Source organism: Oryza sativa, chromosome 9, assembly GCF_034140825.1.
Source record: "Oryza sativa Japonica Group chromosome 9, ASM3414082v1".
Classification (NCBI taxonomy): domain Eukaryota; kingdom Viridiplantae; phylum Streptophyta; class Magnoliopsida; order Poales; family Poaceae; genus Oryza; species Oryza sativa.
In genome coordinates this window covers 22,408,071-22,427,386 of record NC_089043.1, presented here as the reverse complement: position 1 = coordinate 22,427,386, position 19,316 = coordinate 22,408,071, and the positions used below count along the sequence as shown (strand labels likewise).

At 39.1% G+C, this 19,316-nt stretch overlaps 1 protein-coding gene across 1 annotated transcript; it reads right to left on the bottom strand.

The window, feature by feature from the left end:
* Positions 1–4,943: 4,943 nt before the first annotated feature.
* On the bottom strand, positions 4,944–10,118 carry LOC4347344 (ABC transporter G family member 1). The gene is made up of 8 exons (XM_015757091.3): positions 9,523–10,118; positions 9,221–9,300; positions 8,647–9,111; positions 6,882–6,968; positions 6,633–6,761; positions 6,317–6,508; positions 6,063–6,149; positions 4,944–5,835 (listed from the first exon to the last, which is right to left on the bottom strand). Exons 1-8 carry the CDS (start codon positions 9,974–9,976, stop codon positions 5,164–5,166), a joined length of 2,166 nt encoding a protein of 721 aa, XP_015612577.1. The 5' UTR covers positions 9,977–10,118; the 3' UTR covers positions 4,944–5,163.
* Between the last annotated feature and the right edge of the window lie 9,198 nt (positions 10,119–19,316).

Here is a 19,316-nt window from a genome sequence, read left to right as displayed (position 1 = left end):
ATTTTTCACATTGTAATTTTTCTATATATAATACACAATTTATTAGAGAGTTCTGATTAAGAATAGTTCATTATCTACTTGAAAGAAGAGATAGGAGAGATAGAAGAATACTAGTATATGTATGGGAGAGAGAGCAACCTGAAATTAAGTAAAAAAAATGTGGCGCCATTGCCTAGATTTCCTATTTCCCTTCACAAGCTTCTTATTAGCTAAAAAATGTATAGATTTCCGTGCATTGGAATCAGTGCCCCAACAATGTTTATACAGAGAGGTACACATTATAAATCCTCAAAATACTTACATTTTAGAATAAAGGAATTATATGTCATGTAAATGATTATTTACTCGCTTGTCAAGCACTAGATGAATATCCAATTACATAAACTTTTTTTTGCCAAAGAAATTATGAATGTTCTAACGAAAGAAAATTATAACTGGATCTTGATTCCTGCACAAAAAAAAAAGATCTAATATGTAATCATAGAAATGTATATAAATTAATCTTGGAAATGAAACAACAAAATAAACTAAACGTTGTAATTTGTTTGTATCAAAGTTATAGCTATTTATACTATTCAAGTTCAAATGACTGGTAGACAAGAAAAAAAGATAATGCCAAAATGACAAAGTCGTCTTTAAAAAAGTGTTAAGTAAGCGTACTTGATATTATTTGCACTGGTAACAATTATTATAATATTTTTGCGTGGTACCGAGGACTACAATAAAACACGAGATATGCCTCTCGATACTGTGTAGGGAAGACTATGACCTCAACATCTTCACATGTGCATCGACATCGGTCGTACCCATGCAATCATATCCATTCGTTCCCCCTTTCCTCGGCAATAACGGCGATAACAACACAAGTTGTCACCGTTAGTTGTCTCATGTTGAGTTTCTCGACAGTACTTGATAGTTGATACTAGCAATGGGATAGGGTTCTCACTTTGGACTTCTCATTATGTCTAGCCAATCCCATCTTTCGCATTAATGTTACCTTTTGCTAGCTTAGACTATTTTGTCCATAATCACTATCGTGCACACCCATTATAATGGTCCATTCGATTTTTGCAGTAAAATTACCGTACTTCTTCATTTCTTCACCACTAGAAGTTTGTAGAATCTCCGCATTGAAAGTTTCTACATTTTTTAAACGATTGGCTCATCCTAGAGTGGAAATTGAGTCATTTTTAATAATTTTGTGGTCTGATTTGTCTAAAATGGTGACAACGTATTCCCTCTATAATTGCAATGAGCATGCAGAAATAATGGGTGTGACAAATCAATAAATATTCTGAAGCATGCCATTTCCCACTGCATTGAATTTTACTTTTTACAGTAAATATATTTAGTTATACTAATATAATCTGGTTGATCAGTCTATTGCCCCCAAGATTATGTGTGCCACATGTACACTAGAAAAAATTCGAGTGTGAAACACATTTTGTGAAGGATATATATCACTAAGTATGCATATCTCATGATAGTTTTACATCAAGAAAAAGGTTTAAAACAAAAGTTGACTATCTCATGTGATATTTTTGTTTCACAATAGTGCGTCAAATCTGTTACACCAATAATATGGAAATTACGTAATAACCCATTGATGTGAAAGTGAGATTGCACAGTCATTTATCACGACAACAACTCAAATGCCATCAATAGGTTGCACGTACAAGACATATGATGAATATAACATGTTCATCTGCCAACTTCCCACCATGCTGCAATATATTATGTGCATGCATGTAACATCCACAATAATAGCAACTTGCAGCCTTTCCTAGCCGTACGCAAAAACCAAAAACAACTGCAATATTTTTGTTCTCTTTCTTTAAAAAGGAAGGTAATTCCACTGCACCACCAATCAATATTAATTAGTATTTGTGATTTTTTTAAAAGTAAGTGCTCCATAATGTTTTTACATGAAACATATTACTCCATCCATTTCAAAATATAGCAACCTACCAAATTAAACATATCCTAGTACCATAAATCATAAATCTGAACAAACTAATGTTGTACTAGGATGTGTCATTTGTACATATTCGTTGTATCAGGATATGTATAATCCGATACTAAATTGATATATTTTAGAAAGAAAGGGGTATGTACTAAGAATATTGTATGGTAAAAGCCGACACATGGACATTCCTTTACTCACTACCTATCTCAAAATATAGCAACCTAGTACTAGATGAGACACATCCTAATACAACAAATCTAGATAGACCTCTGTCCAGTTTATATTATTGTACTAGGTTGTTATATTTTAGGATGGATATAGTACATGTCAGTCTAAAAAAAAGCCTCTAAGGTTTATACTTATTGTTTTTTTTAAAACACAGTAGAAATGTAGATGCTTATATACACGTGCATGCACTCGCCCCTATAGATACACACGCGCACACCCTCTTCGATGATTAGACCGGCATATCTAAAGATTAACGAAGTCACCACAGGTGCTTCGATGTCTACATGTATGCCGCCTACTACTAAAAAAATAATTAGTCATAAATACGAGTGCTCATGCTAAGTGAATCCGGATAGGCAAGTTCCACCATATAATGAACCTAACTAGCTGAGCTATGCTTACTTCGTCAGGTTTCTAATACTATAATTGTTTCATATTATAAGACATTTTAACTTTTTTTTATAATCAAACTTCGGTCGTGTTTGTAGAAAAACATAGCAAAATCGACAACACCAATTGTTTCATTAATTGCAACATCGAATATATTTTGATACCACGATTGTTTTGATTTGAAAATATTGTTATATTTACTATAAACTTGGCTAAAGCTAAAGAAGTTTGACTCAGAAAAAAATAAAATGTCTTATAATAGAAAACATAGTGAGCATTTTTATATCTATTGCAAACGAAGAAGCAAGCGGTCAGTTCAACTATATTATTCTTCTCTAGAGGTGTTTTTCCTCCTCAAAGGGTTATCCCTCGTTTTATATATTATACTTAAAAAGTCATAAAATTTTATAAGATAGATTAATATATGATATAGTAGTATTACTCTACAACATTTAAGTTAAAATTCAGCATATACAAAAGTAGAAAAAATAACAAATATAATGTACATGAGCACAATATTTACTACTACTAGTATATTTGTTTTCTTTAATTTATATAGGGCGATTATGACCTTGTAGGATACTCCTATATTACATATTTATTATCTTGAGTTGATTTTTTTTTAAAAAAATATGACCTTAATGTGATATATACACAAGGGACATCTTAAAAGACTTTTCCATTCTTGTTTACTGTTTCATTTGTTGTTTCGTTGCGTGCTAGGGCGTGTTTAGGAGAAGGTTTGAAACTTCTCTCTACCTCTATAACGTGTATAACGGAGTGACTCATTAACTCGTAATTAATTATGTATTAGCTAAAAAATTAAAAAAAAGATTAATATAACTTTTTAAAGTATTAATATCGAAATGAGCGCAGTCAGGGTCATCCACATTGAGAGATACTGACTGCTCAATCGCTTTCTAACATGGTGAGCTAGCTAGCTGCCATGTACTCCCTCCGTACTCGTAAAGGAAGTCGTTTAGAACAATATTTAAGTCAAACCTTGGAAATATAAATCATAAATAACTCTCAAGTTGTTAAGTTTGAAAATGTAAAAATTATATGAATAGATTTGTCTTGAAAAATACTTTTATAAAAGTATACATATATCACTTTTCAATAAATATTTTTATAGAAATAAGAAGTTAAAGTTGTGTTTTAAAGACCGTGTCGCTATACTAAACGACAACAACTTCAACGAGTACGGATGGAGTACGCATATACCCATGTGGCCATGCCTACCTGACATGGTTACGGCGCAGCGACTAGCGAGCCAAGTCGTCTAGACTCGAGAGGAGCAATTATTGGGCCAAGTTCCTTCTCACTGTGACCCAGTTTACTGATTAGGCCGAGTTCTCTGCCTCATTGGCCATTTGGCCTGTGTGCCAATGAAAACATTGAGTTGGATATCAACCAAGTAGAACTACACGGGAGTGGCACTGATGCACGCCTCTTATGTAGGAGTAGCTACTTAACTGCAAACGATCTATATAATGTCTACATCAGAGATATATTTTTCTCTTTCAAATAAACAGGCCACCACTGAATTTTCTGGTATACTCTATTATCACCAAAATTGTCCTCCATCCATTTTCACACCAATCTTATCATTTTCCATATGCATGAATGTGATGGATGAGAAAAAATGTTTGTCCAGAATGTCTGATTTGACCAATTTGAGGTAACAGGTCATGCATTTTCTTGGCAAGGCATTTTCATTTTCATAGTACTCCTATAAATTTTGACAAGATTTTGGGAAGCTTGATATGGTGGTGGAGTCATATGTGCATGACTCTATCTGTCATGGTAGAAATGGTGATATCCACTAATATTACACACATAAGTACGTTTTAATAGGAATTTAGTGGGATCATGGATATACCACCTATTTCCATCTCTTTGAGAGTGGGGACGAACTCATGTGGTGATGAGCGTGCATGTGTGTCATCTATGTAAATGAAAAAAAAAGATTTTAATTGGATTATGAAGTTAAAAGTTGGGCTCAACCCCAAGCTGGCTCATCGTTATCTTGGCCCCACGAGTGAATTTTCACCTATGTATTTTTGGTCAAGAAAAGAAAAACGTGCAAAATTGTGATAAAATGGGCTGAAGTGGTATACACAGAGATATGATAAGTCGTTTTGATTTTTTCCTAAATCAGAAATCTATAAGTTAAACCTAATTTATGGAGAAATGTAGCACTCTTGTAACACCAAATTAGTCTAATTAATCCTAATATGTTTGTTGATATTAAAAATGTTTGCTCTGTTTTTCTATAAACTTAATTACACTTAAACAGTTTGACTAAAAAAAATATCAGAACGTCTTAAGATATGAAACAAAGGGAGTAGAATGTTAGTGCTACCAAAGTTACCAAGATATTTTCAGTAATATATATATATATATACATAATCTATATTGGGTAGACTCTCGAGTAGTACAAAAACATTTTTCCTTTTCTTTTCTCAAACAAAAAAACTGACATCATCTCACCCTTGCATATACAATGTTCACATATATCACACCACTAATATATCAGATGCCTATGGGTAAAAACCACTGCCCCAATCGATGTTGGATCAAAGGCTTCCTGCCGAGCCATTCTCGGCGATGTGCACCGACGGCGCGTCGCTCCTGAACCTGAGCCTCTGCACCATGGGCTTCATCTTCTCGATGAGCTTGACGATGACGAAGAAGAGCACCCTGTACAGCACCACCATCCCACCGAGGATGGCGAGGTCGACCCACTTGCTGTACCCCAGCTGCACCTGCCAGTAGTCTCGCAGGATCTCGTGGCCGGTGATGGTGGCGGCGCCGCCGGCCTGGTTGTTGGGGAAGGTGAGCCCCAAGAACTCGTTCTTGTAGAACCCCTGGTTGGCGTACTTGTGGAACGCGATGTAGTACATGGGGTACTTCCACACCGGCTTGGGCAGGTCGTCGGGGAGGCGGAAGAAGCCGCCGTTGAGCATCATGACGCCCTGGATGCCGGCGCCGGTGATGATGCCCATGAGGAAGTCCGGCACGGCGCTGGCCACGATCATCATCAGCCCCTCCACCACCATCATGGTCGTGAAGAGCACCACCGCGAAGTAGGCGAAGTGGTCGATGCTGCTCTGGAGCCCGGTGAGGTAGTAGCCGATCGCGCCCGGCGCCACCGAGATGAGCGCCAGGTACGGCGTCGCCGACAGCGTGTTCGCTATCACGAATGACCCCACGCCGTAGTGCCCGTTCAGCCTCTCCCTCCCAAATATCTGCATAAAGAAAACAATGAATTAAGTGAACATTGATATCCATTTTCAGATATAAAAGTATGTTACTGGGGTAGAAGTTAAATTTTGTTATAACTTGTAGAGGTTAAATTTGATCTTAGTGTATCTCATATTAATTTATTTTATTGATTTTTTTAAAAAAATAGTAACTATTTAAATGACATACAAATAATAAGAGGTAACATTGTATGGTACATTCAAGAATATACCTTCATGTCCTCGACGAAAGATGGGAAGCCACCGATGGCCATGAAGGTGAGGAAGGCAGCGACGAACATGAGCATGGAGCCACGAGCCTGCAGAGATGTTTTCGGACGTACGGTCACAAACACAGTAACACTAAAGGGTAATGAACAGTAGCAGTGTAATGAACAGTGATGGGTGCGGCTAATAGAAAGCAACAAAAAAAAGAAAAGAAGAAAAGAAAATGGGACACTGTGAGTGATGGCCATGGCTGACGAACCTGGATGGATCCGTAGCTGTGGCCGATGTTGTAGTAAATGGTGCCGACGCAGAGGCACAGTGCGATGTAAATGGCGAAACGCAGCCAGTAATAGCCCAGGTCCCTGTACATGTTCACGAACGACCTCTTCGTGAGCACCCAGGTCTGCGTCAGAAAGCTCGGTCTCTCCTCCTTCTTCACCACTGCCCCTCCCTGTAAAAAAAAAAAGAAATCACAGAAAGAAATTTTGGTGAATTTTACACGCAGTAATTAAAAAGCAGAAGCAAGGATGGATTGGCAAAGCTAGAAGAATTCAGAGATGATTTGTGTGACGTACGGTGGCGCGTATGTCTTGGATGTGATGCGTCACTTTCTCCAAGTGGACGGAGGATTTGTAGGAGTTGACAAGCGTGTCGATTGCTTGAGCAGTCGTCATCTTCTTCCCGTCCATGCCTTCCTCGATATCCTGATTGATGGATCGTTTAGAAGATACTAAGTTATTCGGGATCATTTTATTTATTCAATAATTCAGCAGCTTTCATATGGTTTAATTGCCATCGTCTTGATCTCGTCATTTGCTACTCACCTTGTCAAAGTCCTTGTTTATAGTCCTCAGGAAGTGGTCTGAAGGGTTCATCAATGATGGACAAGGGAACCCGCTCAAAGCAAAAAACTGCGAAAAATACAAAGAAAAATTAAATGAATTTGTGCAGTTACCTAATAATCAGTCAAAAAAGTTCAGAAGGATTCTTCTGAGTTCTGATTTCTGAACTATAAATGTTTTCCGTAGTGCTAGCTAGAGAGTCAAAGAACAGTGGCCAAGTGCCCAAGTCTGAAATTTCTGACGTTTGTCTATGGACCTACATACATGGTACGCGACCGCAGCTGTAGATCACCGAAAACGCGTGTTTTTCTTGATGATTTGTTCGTACGGTTTCCTAACTTCGACCCAAGTGTGGTCAAGGTCAAGTAATCAGCATGGTAGGCTATTAAAATGTCAAATGGGAGACCTTTGCCTTCAAAAACTAGTTAAGTGGTGTGTGACGATCCAATTGCTTCTTAGTTTCACCTTCAATCACACCTGATACTTTGTTGTATCAGGACTCTTTTCCAAAGTTGTTTACCTACTTCTAGTACTACTAAAAAAAATGATCCTTGCAGAGTAATCTGGGACTTTCAGCTTTCAGAACTGAAAATTCGTCAAACTGAACGACCGTTGCAGAGTAATCGCTGTATGGATGCATGCTGCAGTTGGCATAGCTAAAATCTGCAGGCTTTAAGTCAAGCTGAATTATTAAGTGCCACCGATGCAGTGAAACTTAATACTCCTACTCCATAATTAGGTGGATATGTTCTGCTGCTCGTGCCACGCTATTGGATTCGATGAGATATCAGAAAAATAAGACACGCGGCTCTCGCCAAAGAAGAACAAGGAGACAAGTTCACACGTCACCGAACTATCGGAGTCACTGTGTCAGACTGTCAGTGCATTAAATTCGTTCTGTTCTTCTGTTTGTGAGTAAGCTAGTGTCACAATTAGTTGGTATACTAAAATGAATATGCATGTATATATGCAGTTCATATATAGTAGTGGTTAGATCTAGTGTCTCCTTTCAGCTATAGTTCAGTTCCTGGTTCCTCCTACGTACTACCCAATGTTTGAGAACAGTTCTCATTTTGTCCTTACTAATTTTCAGGCACAAGGTTCCGATGTAATAATCTGTAGATTTGTTTCTTTCAAAAATAGTTTTTAGATTTGTAGTAATGGCTGAAATAATGTGTACTTTCTGCATATGTGAATTGTTCATCAGTATCTTATTAGAACTATATTTTCTATTCATTGTTCAATGACAACTAAGGATTTCAGTTCTACCTTTGATATAGAAAGATGCACAGCTCCTGCTTATTGTCGGAAAATAAAAAATCTTTTGCAACTATCAGCTTTCATCTGACTTTGCCCAAATCTTTTATTTCCAACTCATGGTTAGCTGATGTAGCCCGTCAAGTGTGACTAAACAAACTCGGCAAAAATGATTCTCTTTCCGAAAACATCTCGCAAAGGATTGACTAATCGCAGAAGAGTAGTAGTAGTACTGGTCTAAGTGATTCATCGACAATATGATAATATCATAGACAGTATGAATACACAGATCGACCAGGCTGGCTGCCAATTTTTTTTCTTAAAAAAAGGTATAATTAAGCAGGTGGCCGGTGAATGATAGCCGCCAGCAAAAATATTATTCTTTTTTTAAAAAAGGCAAAAATGTACGTATTAATTAAGCAAGACATACGTATAGATATACGAGTACGTATTTGTACAGTATACGGAAGCGTAGAAGCGTGTAGAATACCTGGGCGGTGTCGGCGGCGGGGCCGAAGAAGACGGTCTTGCCGTAGGCGAGGAGGCAGAGGCCATGGAAGAGGCCGAACACCTCGGTGCTGGGCTGGTGCACGGCGGCGACGACGGTCATGCCCTCGCGGCGCGCCATGCGGGCGATGCGGCTGACGACGTGGTACGACGCGGCGCTGTCGAGGCCGCTGGTGGGCTCGTCGAGGAACAGCAGCGCCGGCCGCGTGAGGATCTCCATGCAGATGCTCACCCGCCGCCGCTGCCCGCCGCTGATCCCCTTGTGCGCCCACCCGCCGATCCGCGTGTCCGCCGCGCCCTCCAGCCCCATCTCCCGCAGCGTCTCCTCCGCCCGCTCCCGCTTCGCCGCCGCGCTCATCCCGCTCGGCAGCTGCAGCTGCGCCGAGTACCGCACCGCCTCCCGCACCGTCAGCGTGTTCATCAGCACGTCGTCCTGCGTCACGTACGCCTGATCCATGCGTTCCACGAGATCATCCATTATTCAATTATTCATCGTGCATGCAGCAATTAATTCTGTACATTCGGGAAGAAGACGAGTCCATCTCTCGCTGACTTACCGACGTGCCGAACGCCAGCGCTTGCCTCCGGCCATTGATCAGGATGTCCCCCTTCTGGCTCACACTGGAACCTAACCTTCCTGTACGTACGTGCACCCAGAAAACATGGAGCTCGGTCAGTCGGTGTCAGAGTTCGTCTCAGCTAGCATGCAACTCGATCGATCACTCCTTCTCTATTCAATGAAATTGGCAGCTTGTCGATTCGTTCAAAAAAAAAAAAAACTCGATCGATCGCTATTTGCAGCGACAGGGATCGTGTTCGTCGGGATCGGGAGATTAATTGACGTGCGTGTACACGTTACCTGCCAACGCATCAAGAAGTGTGGACTTGCCGCAGCCGGAGGGCCCCATGATGGCGAGCACCTCGCCGGGGCGCGCGTAGCCGTTGAGGCCGCAGAGGATGGGGACACGGCCGCTCTTCCCGCCGGCGGCGGACACCCACAGGTCCTCCCACGCGAGGACGACGCCCTGGTCCGGCCGGCGCAACGACGGCTCGCGGGCGACGCCGCCGCCGCCGCCGTTCTCCGCCGCGCTGATCTCCAGCGACGGCTGCCGCGCCGGCAGGAACGGCGGCGGCGCGAACGAGGAGCGGCCGCTGCCGAAGGGGAACCCGTCGGTGCTGCGCACGGAGGCGCTCATGTCAGAGACGGCGTCGAACTGCGGCGGCTGGTCCACGTCGTCGGCCTCGCGGCCCTGCGGCCGCGGCGGGCTCGGCTTCCACCTCGGCACGGTGGGTTGGTGCTGCCCGGACGCCATGAACGCGAGAACGCCTAGCTCGAGCTTGACCGGAAGCGATCGAGCTAGCTAGCGAGGAGGTAGGTGGTGTGCTTGTGAAGCTAGCGCTGTGTGAAGAAGAATGGCGAGCCATGGCTCTTGCTTAAATAGAGCCAAAGCTTCGCATTGCGCCTTACAGATAAGATCGATCGCTTCGTACAATTGACTTTTGATAAATTTTAACTGACAATTGGATTATACGGTCAAAAGTGCATTTGAATTGTTATTCTATCGTAGTTTCTCCCATCTAAGCTGATAAGATCGATGTCCACGTAATTTTAGACAGTAAGCAATCAATTGAGGCATAAGAATATGTACAAGACGAAATGAATAGCATCAAGAAATTTTCAAAATCGTTTTTTAAGTACTATAGGGTACTGTTATTAAAATGTTGAGACATTCAAAAGTACGTACAAGCCTCTTCGGTCAAAAAAAGAAGAAGAAGGTACAAGCCTTCAAATTTGCTAGTTTTCATGATAAAATAGTTCCTAAATTTGGAATAATTCAAAGATAACTCAGTTTGGGGAGTCATTAATTGTATTTCTTATGATTTAATAACTTTAAAATTCTGAATTAATAAATATAATGTTGTATTGGTCTTGGGGGCTCTCGCTTTAGCATTTTATTAATTTAATACTAAAATTCGAAAATTAATAATTAGCAAATTGAAGTTGATAGACCCTTGCTTAAATTTAAGCCATTATGATTCGATCCCACATCGATATATGGCTATATTTATTCATTTCTTAGTGTGGTCATAATTTCAATTTTCCATGATGAAACAAAGAGTAAATTTTGCTTTGGGCCTCTTATTAAAAACAAGGTGTACTTGAGTCCAAAGTTGTAGTTTTTATTTTTTTATTTAGTAATTCTTACATTGAGAATTGATAATAATTATAAAGTTGTAACTGTCTGGGACTCTTGAACCGTTATATAGCCAGATTTATTTACTTATTCTCTAATTTTATACGGTTACAACATATACTAATTACAATTACTCCTATAAAGAAGCACATGCATGAGAACGCTTCTTCAAGAAGTTGAGCTAATAGATTTGAATTTGATAATTGCCGCATGCTATTTATAGTCATTTGCTCAAACTGTTTATTTGCTTCATACAAATTTCCGCAGCAATATGTGGATGTTAATATAGCTAAGAACACCTAATTAATATAGCTCGGAATGATAATTAATACAGAAAACTCCATCTTGAAACACATTATTAAATGATGACATCTTGATCATGTGATTGTTTTACATCAATAAATAAACATCTATATCAAAAAGTGACTATTTTGTGGTATTTTTCTTCCATAACGATGATGAAAGGGAGCGAGTACTGGATTTCGTTACTATCAATCACCCATCAATTAGCATCCCCTCTTAATTTGTCTTACGTGCTGCCATTTGCTGGGTTTCGCTGTACACATAAATATTTATCAAGTTCTTTTGTCAAAAGATTATAACAGTGAAAATTGCTTAATATAACTGAATGATGTACATGTGGAACTGAAATAGCACGATTGATATCGTCTCTACTACCAAAACAACCCATCAATTAATGTATAAGCCTGTCCAAGACATGAAGAAAAACAATAGTTCATCTGCCAACCTCTGACCATGCTACAATAACTATATCATCCACATCAATGGCATGTAAATGTCCAAAATAATAATCAAACATCCAGAACAATAGCATCTCCAACTGCACGTGAATAAAATGCTTGATGTTGTAGATTTTTTGTTTGTGCTTTATTTGGATGACATCATCAAATTTTTATAGTTGTCTTCTATCTATGTTGCTTTTTTATAATTTAATAAACACCGTAAGATTGTTTTATGCGCTAAAAAGATTGCACTATACTTCTATAATGATAACATATATCTTTGCTTTCAAATTAATCTATAGAACAATTATGACTTATAGTTTCTTTTGGATTGCTAGATTTTTTTTCCGTGATCAACAAAATTCTCCGTAGCAATGCACGGGCACCCTACTAGTATCCAAAATAATAAAAACAATAGTAGCATATATAGCATATCCAACAATTTCCAACTTTTGAAAGCATTTCCAGCATTACGAACGCGGAGGAGAACTCAACTAGGCCGGTCACCCGGCGGCGGCGGCGGCGGCGGGCGGTCAGCTTTCCAACGATAAAAATGGATGGCTTCTCTGCAACTTGCAATAGCAAATTGGCAGCGCCAGAGGTGGTCAATTCGGAGGCTCTAGATTTTTCACACTTTAGCCCTTTCAGAGAAAAAATTTACAAATAGATCCTCCAGAAAAGTTTCCTTCAAATCCTATTGATTTGTAGTCAATTAATTTTGAAATGAAAATGATAGATCAATATACCCTAACTCATTTCTGCTACTTTATTTTTATTTATAAAATCTTAATATGGGATGAGCATATATAGGTCCCTCCCTCCTCTACCCAAAATTACAAATCATATACCATAATTCGATTCCCCTACTTCCTTTTCAAAATTTGATAACAAATCAATAAATCTAGGAATGGGGAGGAGCTAGTACGTACCCACGTCCTCTATTTAGATGGAGTTTTTTATAAATAAAAAAACTAGTAAAAATAAATTAGGATACATTTATTTATTAGTTTTTCAAAATGTGACGCTGAGTCAATAAAATTTGAAGGAAAACAAAAGAAAGAGTTATTCGTAGAATTCTAAGTGGGAGAGTTCGGCAAGGACTCCTAACGCGCGTGTACGCGCCAGGAGGAGAAGCCGGCGTGCGTTTTTCTGACGCTAAGAGCGCTTAGCCCTAACTAATAGCGCTTAGCGCTAACTAACTTTTTTTCTTTTTTTTTTTGATAAAAATTCATCACGTGTCTTTCTTCCTTTTTAGTTGACTGAAACAAACTTTCAATTCCAGATTTGAACTTAGATTTAAAAATTTCAAGTTAAGATTTGAATACTTTCAACTTAGATTTTTAAATTTGAGTTAAAAGTTTTTAAACCTGAGTTAAGTTTTCAAATATTGACTTGAAGTTTTTTAAATTTGAATTGAAAGTTTTAAATCTTCATTTGAAAGTTTTCAAGTTCGAACTGAAAGTTTTCAAATCCAAGTTGAACGTTTTCAAGTTTGAATTGAGAGTTTTCAAATCCGAGTTGAAAGTTTTTAAATCTAAGTTGAAAGTTTTCAAATCCGAATTGAAAGTTTTTAAATCTTGAATTGAAAGTTTTCAAATTTAAGTTGAAAATTTCAAAAAATCTTGAGTTGAAAGTTTCAACTCATATTCGAAAACTTTCAACTCTAGATTCGAAAACTTTCAAGTCCAGATTTGAAAACTTTCAACTTGAGATTTAAAAATTTTCAACTCAAGATTGGAAAACTTTCAACTCGAGATTCGAAACCTTTCAAGTCCAGATTTGAAAACTTTCAACTTAAGATTTAAAAACTTTCAAGTCCAAAATTGAAAATTTTTAAGTTAAGATTTAAAAATTACTAGTAAACTAATCACTAGTAAAAATAGGGAACTAATCACTAGTAAACTAATTACGATTTTTTCTCCTATCCGTGCGATAGCAAACTGCGAAAAAAAGAAAAAAAAAGAGAAGAAAAAGCGGTAGAAAAAAACTGCGAAAAAAAAAGAAAAAGAATAGAAGAAACGTGTGCACGTACCGTGGACCTTGTGGGCCGGAAGTAAGCGCCGGTAACGCGCACGCGAACTAGCAATCTCGGAGTTCGGCGATGTCTGGTGCCAAAGCCTAATGTCGACGCCAGCACATATATTTGGAGCAAGTGTTCGATAGGGTGTCTACTCATGAAATACATTTTCAAAAAAGGACTAAAACGTCAAAAATCCAGATCAGATCGTTTGCTTCTCTGCTGTTTCGTTTTCTGCTCGGAAAGAGAGGTAGGGAATGGTCGCGATGATCACCATGCATGCACGTCGACAGACGTTGACCGCACCACATTGATAGTCTCCAGCTTCCGTCGTTGTGACTTGTGTGAGATGCCACGAGAGCATACATTACACATGCAATTTGGGATTTTGGGGACACATGCAATTTGGGGTTGTTTCCACGCAGCTAGCCAAGTCATGGGCTCTCCCAATTAGTCTGACCCGAATTTATTCGCTCGCTGCCCTAAGCAAGAATGCATGAAGACTTGTCAAAGGAATATATTACTGTACGTAATTACTGTAACGTAGGATTGGTCGATATATAGGAGTAGCCAATTGTCAAGTCCTATGCAAGCTAGTCAGGTCACAAAATTCTTGAAGAGATACTCTGAATAATATATGACGTGTCAAGTTGCTATACTAGTATTGTTTTATACTGATCTTTCTCACGTTACGTAGTAGTAGTATCCAATAATAAAGAAAAGATAAGTACGTAGCTCGACATTCACCGGAGCATGCATGCAGCGACTTACTACCTCCCTTTTAAAATAAACCAATTTACGTATTAATATGATAAAATCTAGTACAATAAATCCGGATAGAAGATTGTCCAGACTCACTATACTAGATTATATTATATCCTTATCAAAATTGATTTACTTTACGACGGAGTGAGTATCTAGCTAGATCAGAGCAAGTACCATAAAGATTTACTCCTAAGAGTAGAGATGTTTGCCCCTAGTGCCACATAAAATTAGGTGGAGGAAAAAAGTGAGGAGATAGAGAATAAGCCAACTCTCATGTAACGCGTAACCTCTATACAAAACTTCAAGAAAAATACAAAGAGAGTGAGATAGTGCTAGAGCGAACCAACCAAAAAGTTATCAAGGTTTATTTATTAGAGATAAATATATTATATATACATGATGCCTCTTATTCCTAATTCATGAGTAGATGATATAACTAATATTAGAAGCGGTAGCCACGCCACTAATATAAAACTACTCTGAGCAGACATGGGATATATTCTACTCTCTCTCTCTCTCCAAATATATAACAACTTCTAGACATAAAGGTCTGTCCCAAAATATAACAACTTTTTCACCAACATTCTCTTCTTAACCAATCGCAATCCTCCATCATTCAATTTTCTCACCTATCTTCACTTCTCAACCAATTACAATTTTATCCTATTTAATTTTACCTACTTTCTTAATACCCGCGTCCAACCTTAAAAATCCTTATATTTTAGGACGGGGAGAGTAGATTAAAGGTTGGGTTCTTTATTACTTTTTTTTTCTCAAACTTCTACTCTCTCATTTATCATGAACACACTTCACGAACTTTTAAATGGTTTTTTCAAATATTTTCTAAGCTAGTACGTAGTTACTTTAAAAAAACATATATATTAATCTATTTTCTAAGTTAACATTTAATTAATTATTGGTTAATAAGCTACCTCGATTTTCGTACAAGGACCTAAATTAACGTGGTAATATAAAGCTAGCTTCAGCAACGTAGAGTACTTCCTGTGGCAGGGAGATCGATTGATCGACCGCTGTGACGCTGTGTTTTAGCTAACCAACCAGGGTTTTTACATTCCGAAATGTAAAAGATCAATCTCGGGGAACAAAAATTCGGAATAGCAATGGTATTTCAAATTTGAACAGTTTTTTCTCTGAATGTAAACAAATTTTCGCTAAATATAAAGATACTAAAAGTTTTTGGACATGTACGTAAATTCAAATTTTCTAACCGAAAATTCAAACCCTACTATCCGCAACTTGTGAGTAGTTAATGCAGAGTAATGATGATACATGACGGCTAAGCTAGCTAGTGGGAGTAGTTAGCTCACAGTAATAATATTAATGGTGGTATCAAATAAATGATTGCTAGCTAGCTTTCCATGCCCGTAATTAACTTATCTCAAGTTTCTAATAAATACTTCCTCCCATTTTTATAATTAAAGTTTTAGACAACGATACTGCCCTCCAAAACATATTTTCGATTTGAATCCAACAAAAAACAATGAATCAAATATCCAAATAAAAAACTCCCAGAATCAACCCATCACATAATCAATCAACATATATATAATACGGCCAATCTTTATAACATCCTCACTTTTTAATTGGAAGAACAGAAATGGAATTACATGGCTCTAGGACCACCCGCCACCGCTATTCACCGCATGGTGAAGAAGTCCGCCCACCCGCTGCTCTCTACAGACAACCATTGATGTCGAGATCAGCTGAAGAGAGAGGGGGTAGGATGAGGAGGATGAGAGGGAAAGGCGCGGATGGAGGAAGATGGTGAATGGACGTTAACCTTGGATGTTGGTGTTGGACTCGAGGGTGGCGGATCAGATCAATGACAAGGACGAGGCTTCCTGCCTAGTGCTAATGCCTCCATCCTCCACTTCATTAGTGTTGCTAATTGTGATGAAGAGAATGAGGCACTCTAGATTCAGCTCGTACTAGGCCCTAGGCAGAGGCATTGAGGGCAAGGAAGAAGAGATCTGACATATCAGTGCCATTGCCCTCGTCGCCGCGCGTTGCTGCCCCATCCCCCTTGCTAGCCCCAAATAGGCTAGATCTAGGTTGCCAATCTGCCAGCGCCATAATCCCTATGGAGCCACCGTCGCATCACCTCTGTAAAGTCATGTTGCTGTCGATGTAGGGAGGCAGTGAGAGAGTGAGAAGGAGAGCGGGGATTAGAGGGAGTGGGAGGGAGAGATTATTGACAGGAAAGCTGGATAGTGTAAGATAATTAATAGTTTGGGAGAGACCAAGGGAGCGAGAGAGTAGTAGATATTCCCTCGGTTAGTTCGGCTCATCTATGTGGTTTATTATTAACAATATTTTTAAATAAACAAGCACTAATAACATCAGTGCTAGGTTTCTTAATGAACCAGCACCGATATGGCTTGAGGGTGCAGGAAACCACTATTAGTGTTGGTTTTTGGCTAACTGTTATTGATGTGGTTTTCCAAATATGGAGTTTTGTAGTAATGACCACCACCACCACCACCATCCCCGTCCTAGGCACCGCTAGATCCAAAGGCGAGGATGCCTAGGGTGCCTGATCCGGCGACAAGAAGGCTTTCTCCATGGCTACCGCCATTCTGTCTTCCATAGTGTAGTCAATGGCAATTGAGGACGTAATGATGATGACCTCCGCTAGATCTGGCCAATCCATGCTCTGAGTGTGGGTGATGGCCAGCCCTGTCTCCTCTCCACAACCTATGGCGAACAGATCAGTGCAAGCTAAGTCCTAAATCAACCTAAACCTCTGCTCTTCTTTCTCAATCTGACCCCATCTCTCCTCTCACGTGTCTGGCAATACTCATTTTTACTGTCGATTCTGGAGCTAGCCGACAGTGATATGAGTTAGGGCCTGTTTGGGGGAGCTTAAAATTCTAATAAGCGGCTAGTTGGTAGCCAGCTTTCCAAAATCTGGAAAAGCTGGGTTTTTCAGCTTCTGGCTTTAGTTCATTTTCTGCATTCCTCAATTACAACTTCTCAAAATCTAGACAAAAAATTAAACTGTTTGGTGAGCTTCTGATTCTAGGAGAAGCTGCAGCAGTTAGAAGCTTCCCCAAACAGACCGTAAGTATCACTATATTGTAATGTGGGTTTTTGAATTGGAATTGATTCTGTATTTTGTATAGTAGTGTTAGTATATTCCTATAAATAGCGTACCCGCAAGCACAAATTAATACATATATATATATGTGAGCACTAGGATTTTTAATCTCAGAGTGTGAAGTCATGTACTACGACTCCACTAATAGATCAATAGGCGTGCTTTATCCTATACACACAAGCACTGTTAATTGATATCAACCTTGGACAAAAATAGATGGCTTAATTCAACTGCTACAATAATAACATATTAGTGTGCAGTAGAACCGCATACTATTGACACAGTAGTGTGTATTAGAACCGCACCGGCCTCGAACTCATTTTCTTTTGCTATATATAGTATTCATCTGCAGATCCAGATCTCCTTTTCAGTCGGTGATTGATCCATGATGCTCATCAGTGCACCGAAAACGATTGTGACCAACACGTGAGAAATGTGCAGTGTAATCCAAAGGAATGAAAATGCAACACGATACGTATAGTATATATATATGCACGTAGGTACTCGTACGAGTACTACTGTATATAATTAATGGCTAAACTCTTGACGTGTTAACGGTCTTGTACGTTTTTCTTTTCCTATATATCTCATCAAACATGGATTAATTAGGCTTAACAAATTCATCTCACGGTTTTTAGACGAATTATAAAATTAGTTTTTTCATTCGTGTCCGAAAACTCCTTCCGACATCCGGTCAAACATTCGACGTGACACCCAAAAATTTTCTTTTCACGAACTAAAGAAAGCCAAAATCACAAAACACCTCAACACAATTGATTGTTTTTTTTTAAGCCGCACGTGGAAACAAAATCCTAGGCGTAGATTGTTTTTTTTAAGTAGTGACTTGTAGACTCCATGGACTGACTAGGAAGACTATAAATCGTACGTACGCGCAGAATGTCACACGTTAATGTAGCGAATTAACGCACACGATCGACATGCAATATATTCAACGTGCATAAATTATGTCATCTATTCGTGCATCTTTTCCTAGCTAGCTAACTTGCAAAAACCTGCAGCGGGTTGTGGAATACAACCCCAGTTAAATTTGTAACGGTGCGATTGATTTCAGACTTCAGGCCGTCCGCCAAAGAAATCTACACGAAATTTAGGCACGGTGAAAGAAAAATACAGGTTCTTGGAAGTATTTGGAATAAGTGTCCCTAGAAAGCAAATATATCATATTCAAAATAATATCGATTAAGTACTGTGCGAGGAAAAGTAAGAGTAGACGACGTTCACGGCGTCGTAGTTGAGTTGGGGCGAAATTTCATAATGACATACGGCTTGAACTAACCTTTCAATCAACGTGAAAGAATAATTATAACGGTCTATGTTGTCCTTGCGAGCATATATTAATGCTGATAGAGACATTGATCTCACCATAACTTCAGTATAATAGTAGGAAAGAATGTGAAGCATAAGCATCATATCATCTTCAATTGATTTCTTCAGCCGCCGTTAACATGGAAACATGGAGTACATAGGCGTCACGTCAAAGTTCGGCAACTAGCTAGGAGTACAATTTTATTTGTTTTAGGAATTATTTCTCTTGAAATTTATGTGAACCGGTGAGTACCGTTGAGTTGTGATTCAAATTCATTTGCACATAATAAAGGCCAGCTTCTGCTGGAGCGAAACGGAGGCCCGTAAATGCTCGTTATCTTTTAGGGTTTCACCTTCATACATACCTCTTGTAAGCCACCGTTCGGCGTTGTAACCTCACCCTGATATAGTGAAGATATTTTGCTGGCTAGTGCTCGTGGTTTTTTCTCTCCTGCTTTGGGAGGGTTTTCCACGTTAAATCTCGTGTCT

Bases quoted from the DNA above. Each gene is read 5' to 3' on its own strand.
- LOC4347344 (XM_015757091.3), bottom strand. From the start codon at position 9,976: ATGGCGTCCGGGCAGCACCAACCCACCGTGCCGAGGTGGAAGCCGAGC. The intron at 9,112-9,220 runs GTAAGTCAGCGA...CGCATGGATCAG, and splicing joins CGCTGGCGTTCGGCACGTCG to GCGTACGTGACGCAGGACGA. The intron at 6,509-6,632 runs GTACGTCACACA...TTTTTTTTACAG, and splicing joins TCCAAGACATACGCGCCACC to GGAGGGGCAGTGGTGAAGAA.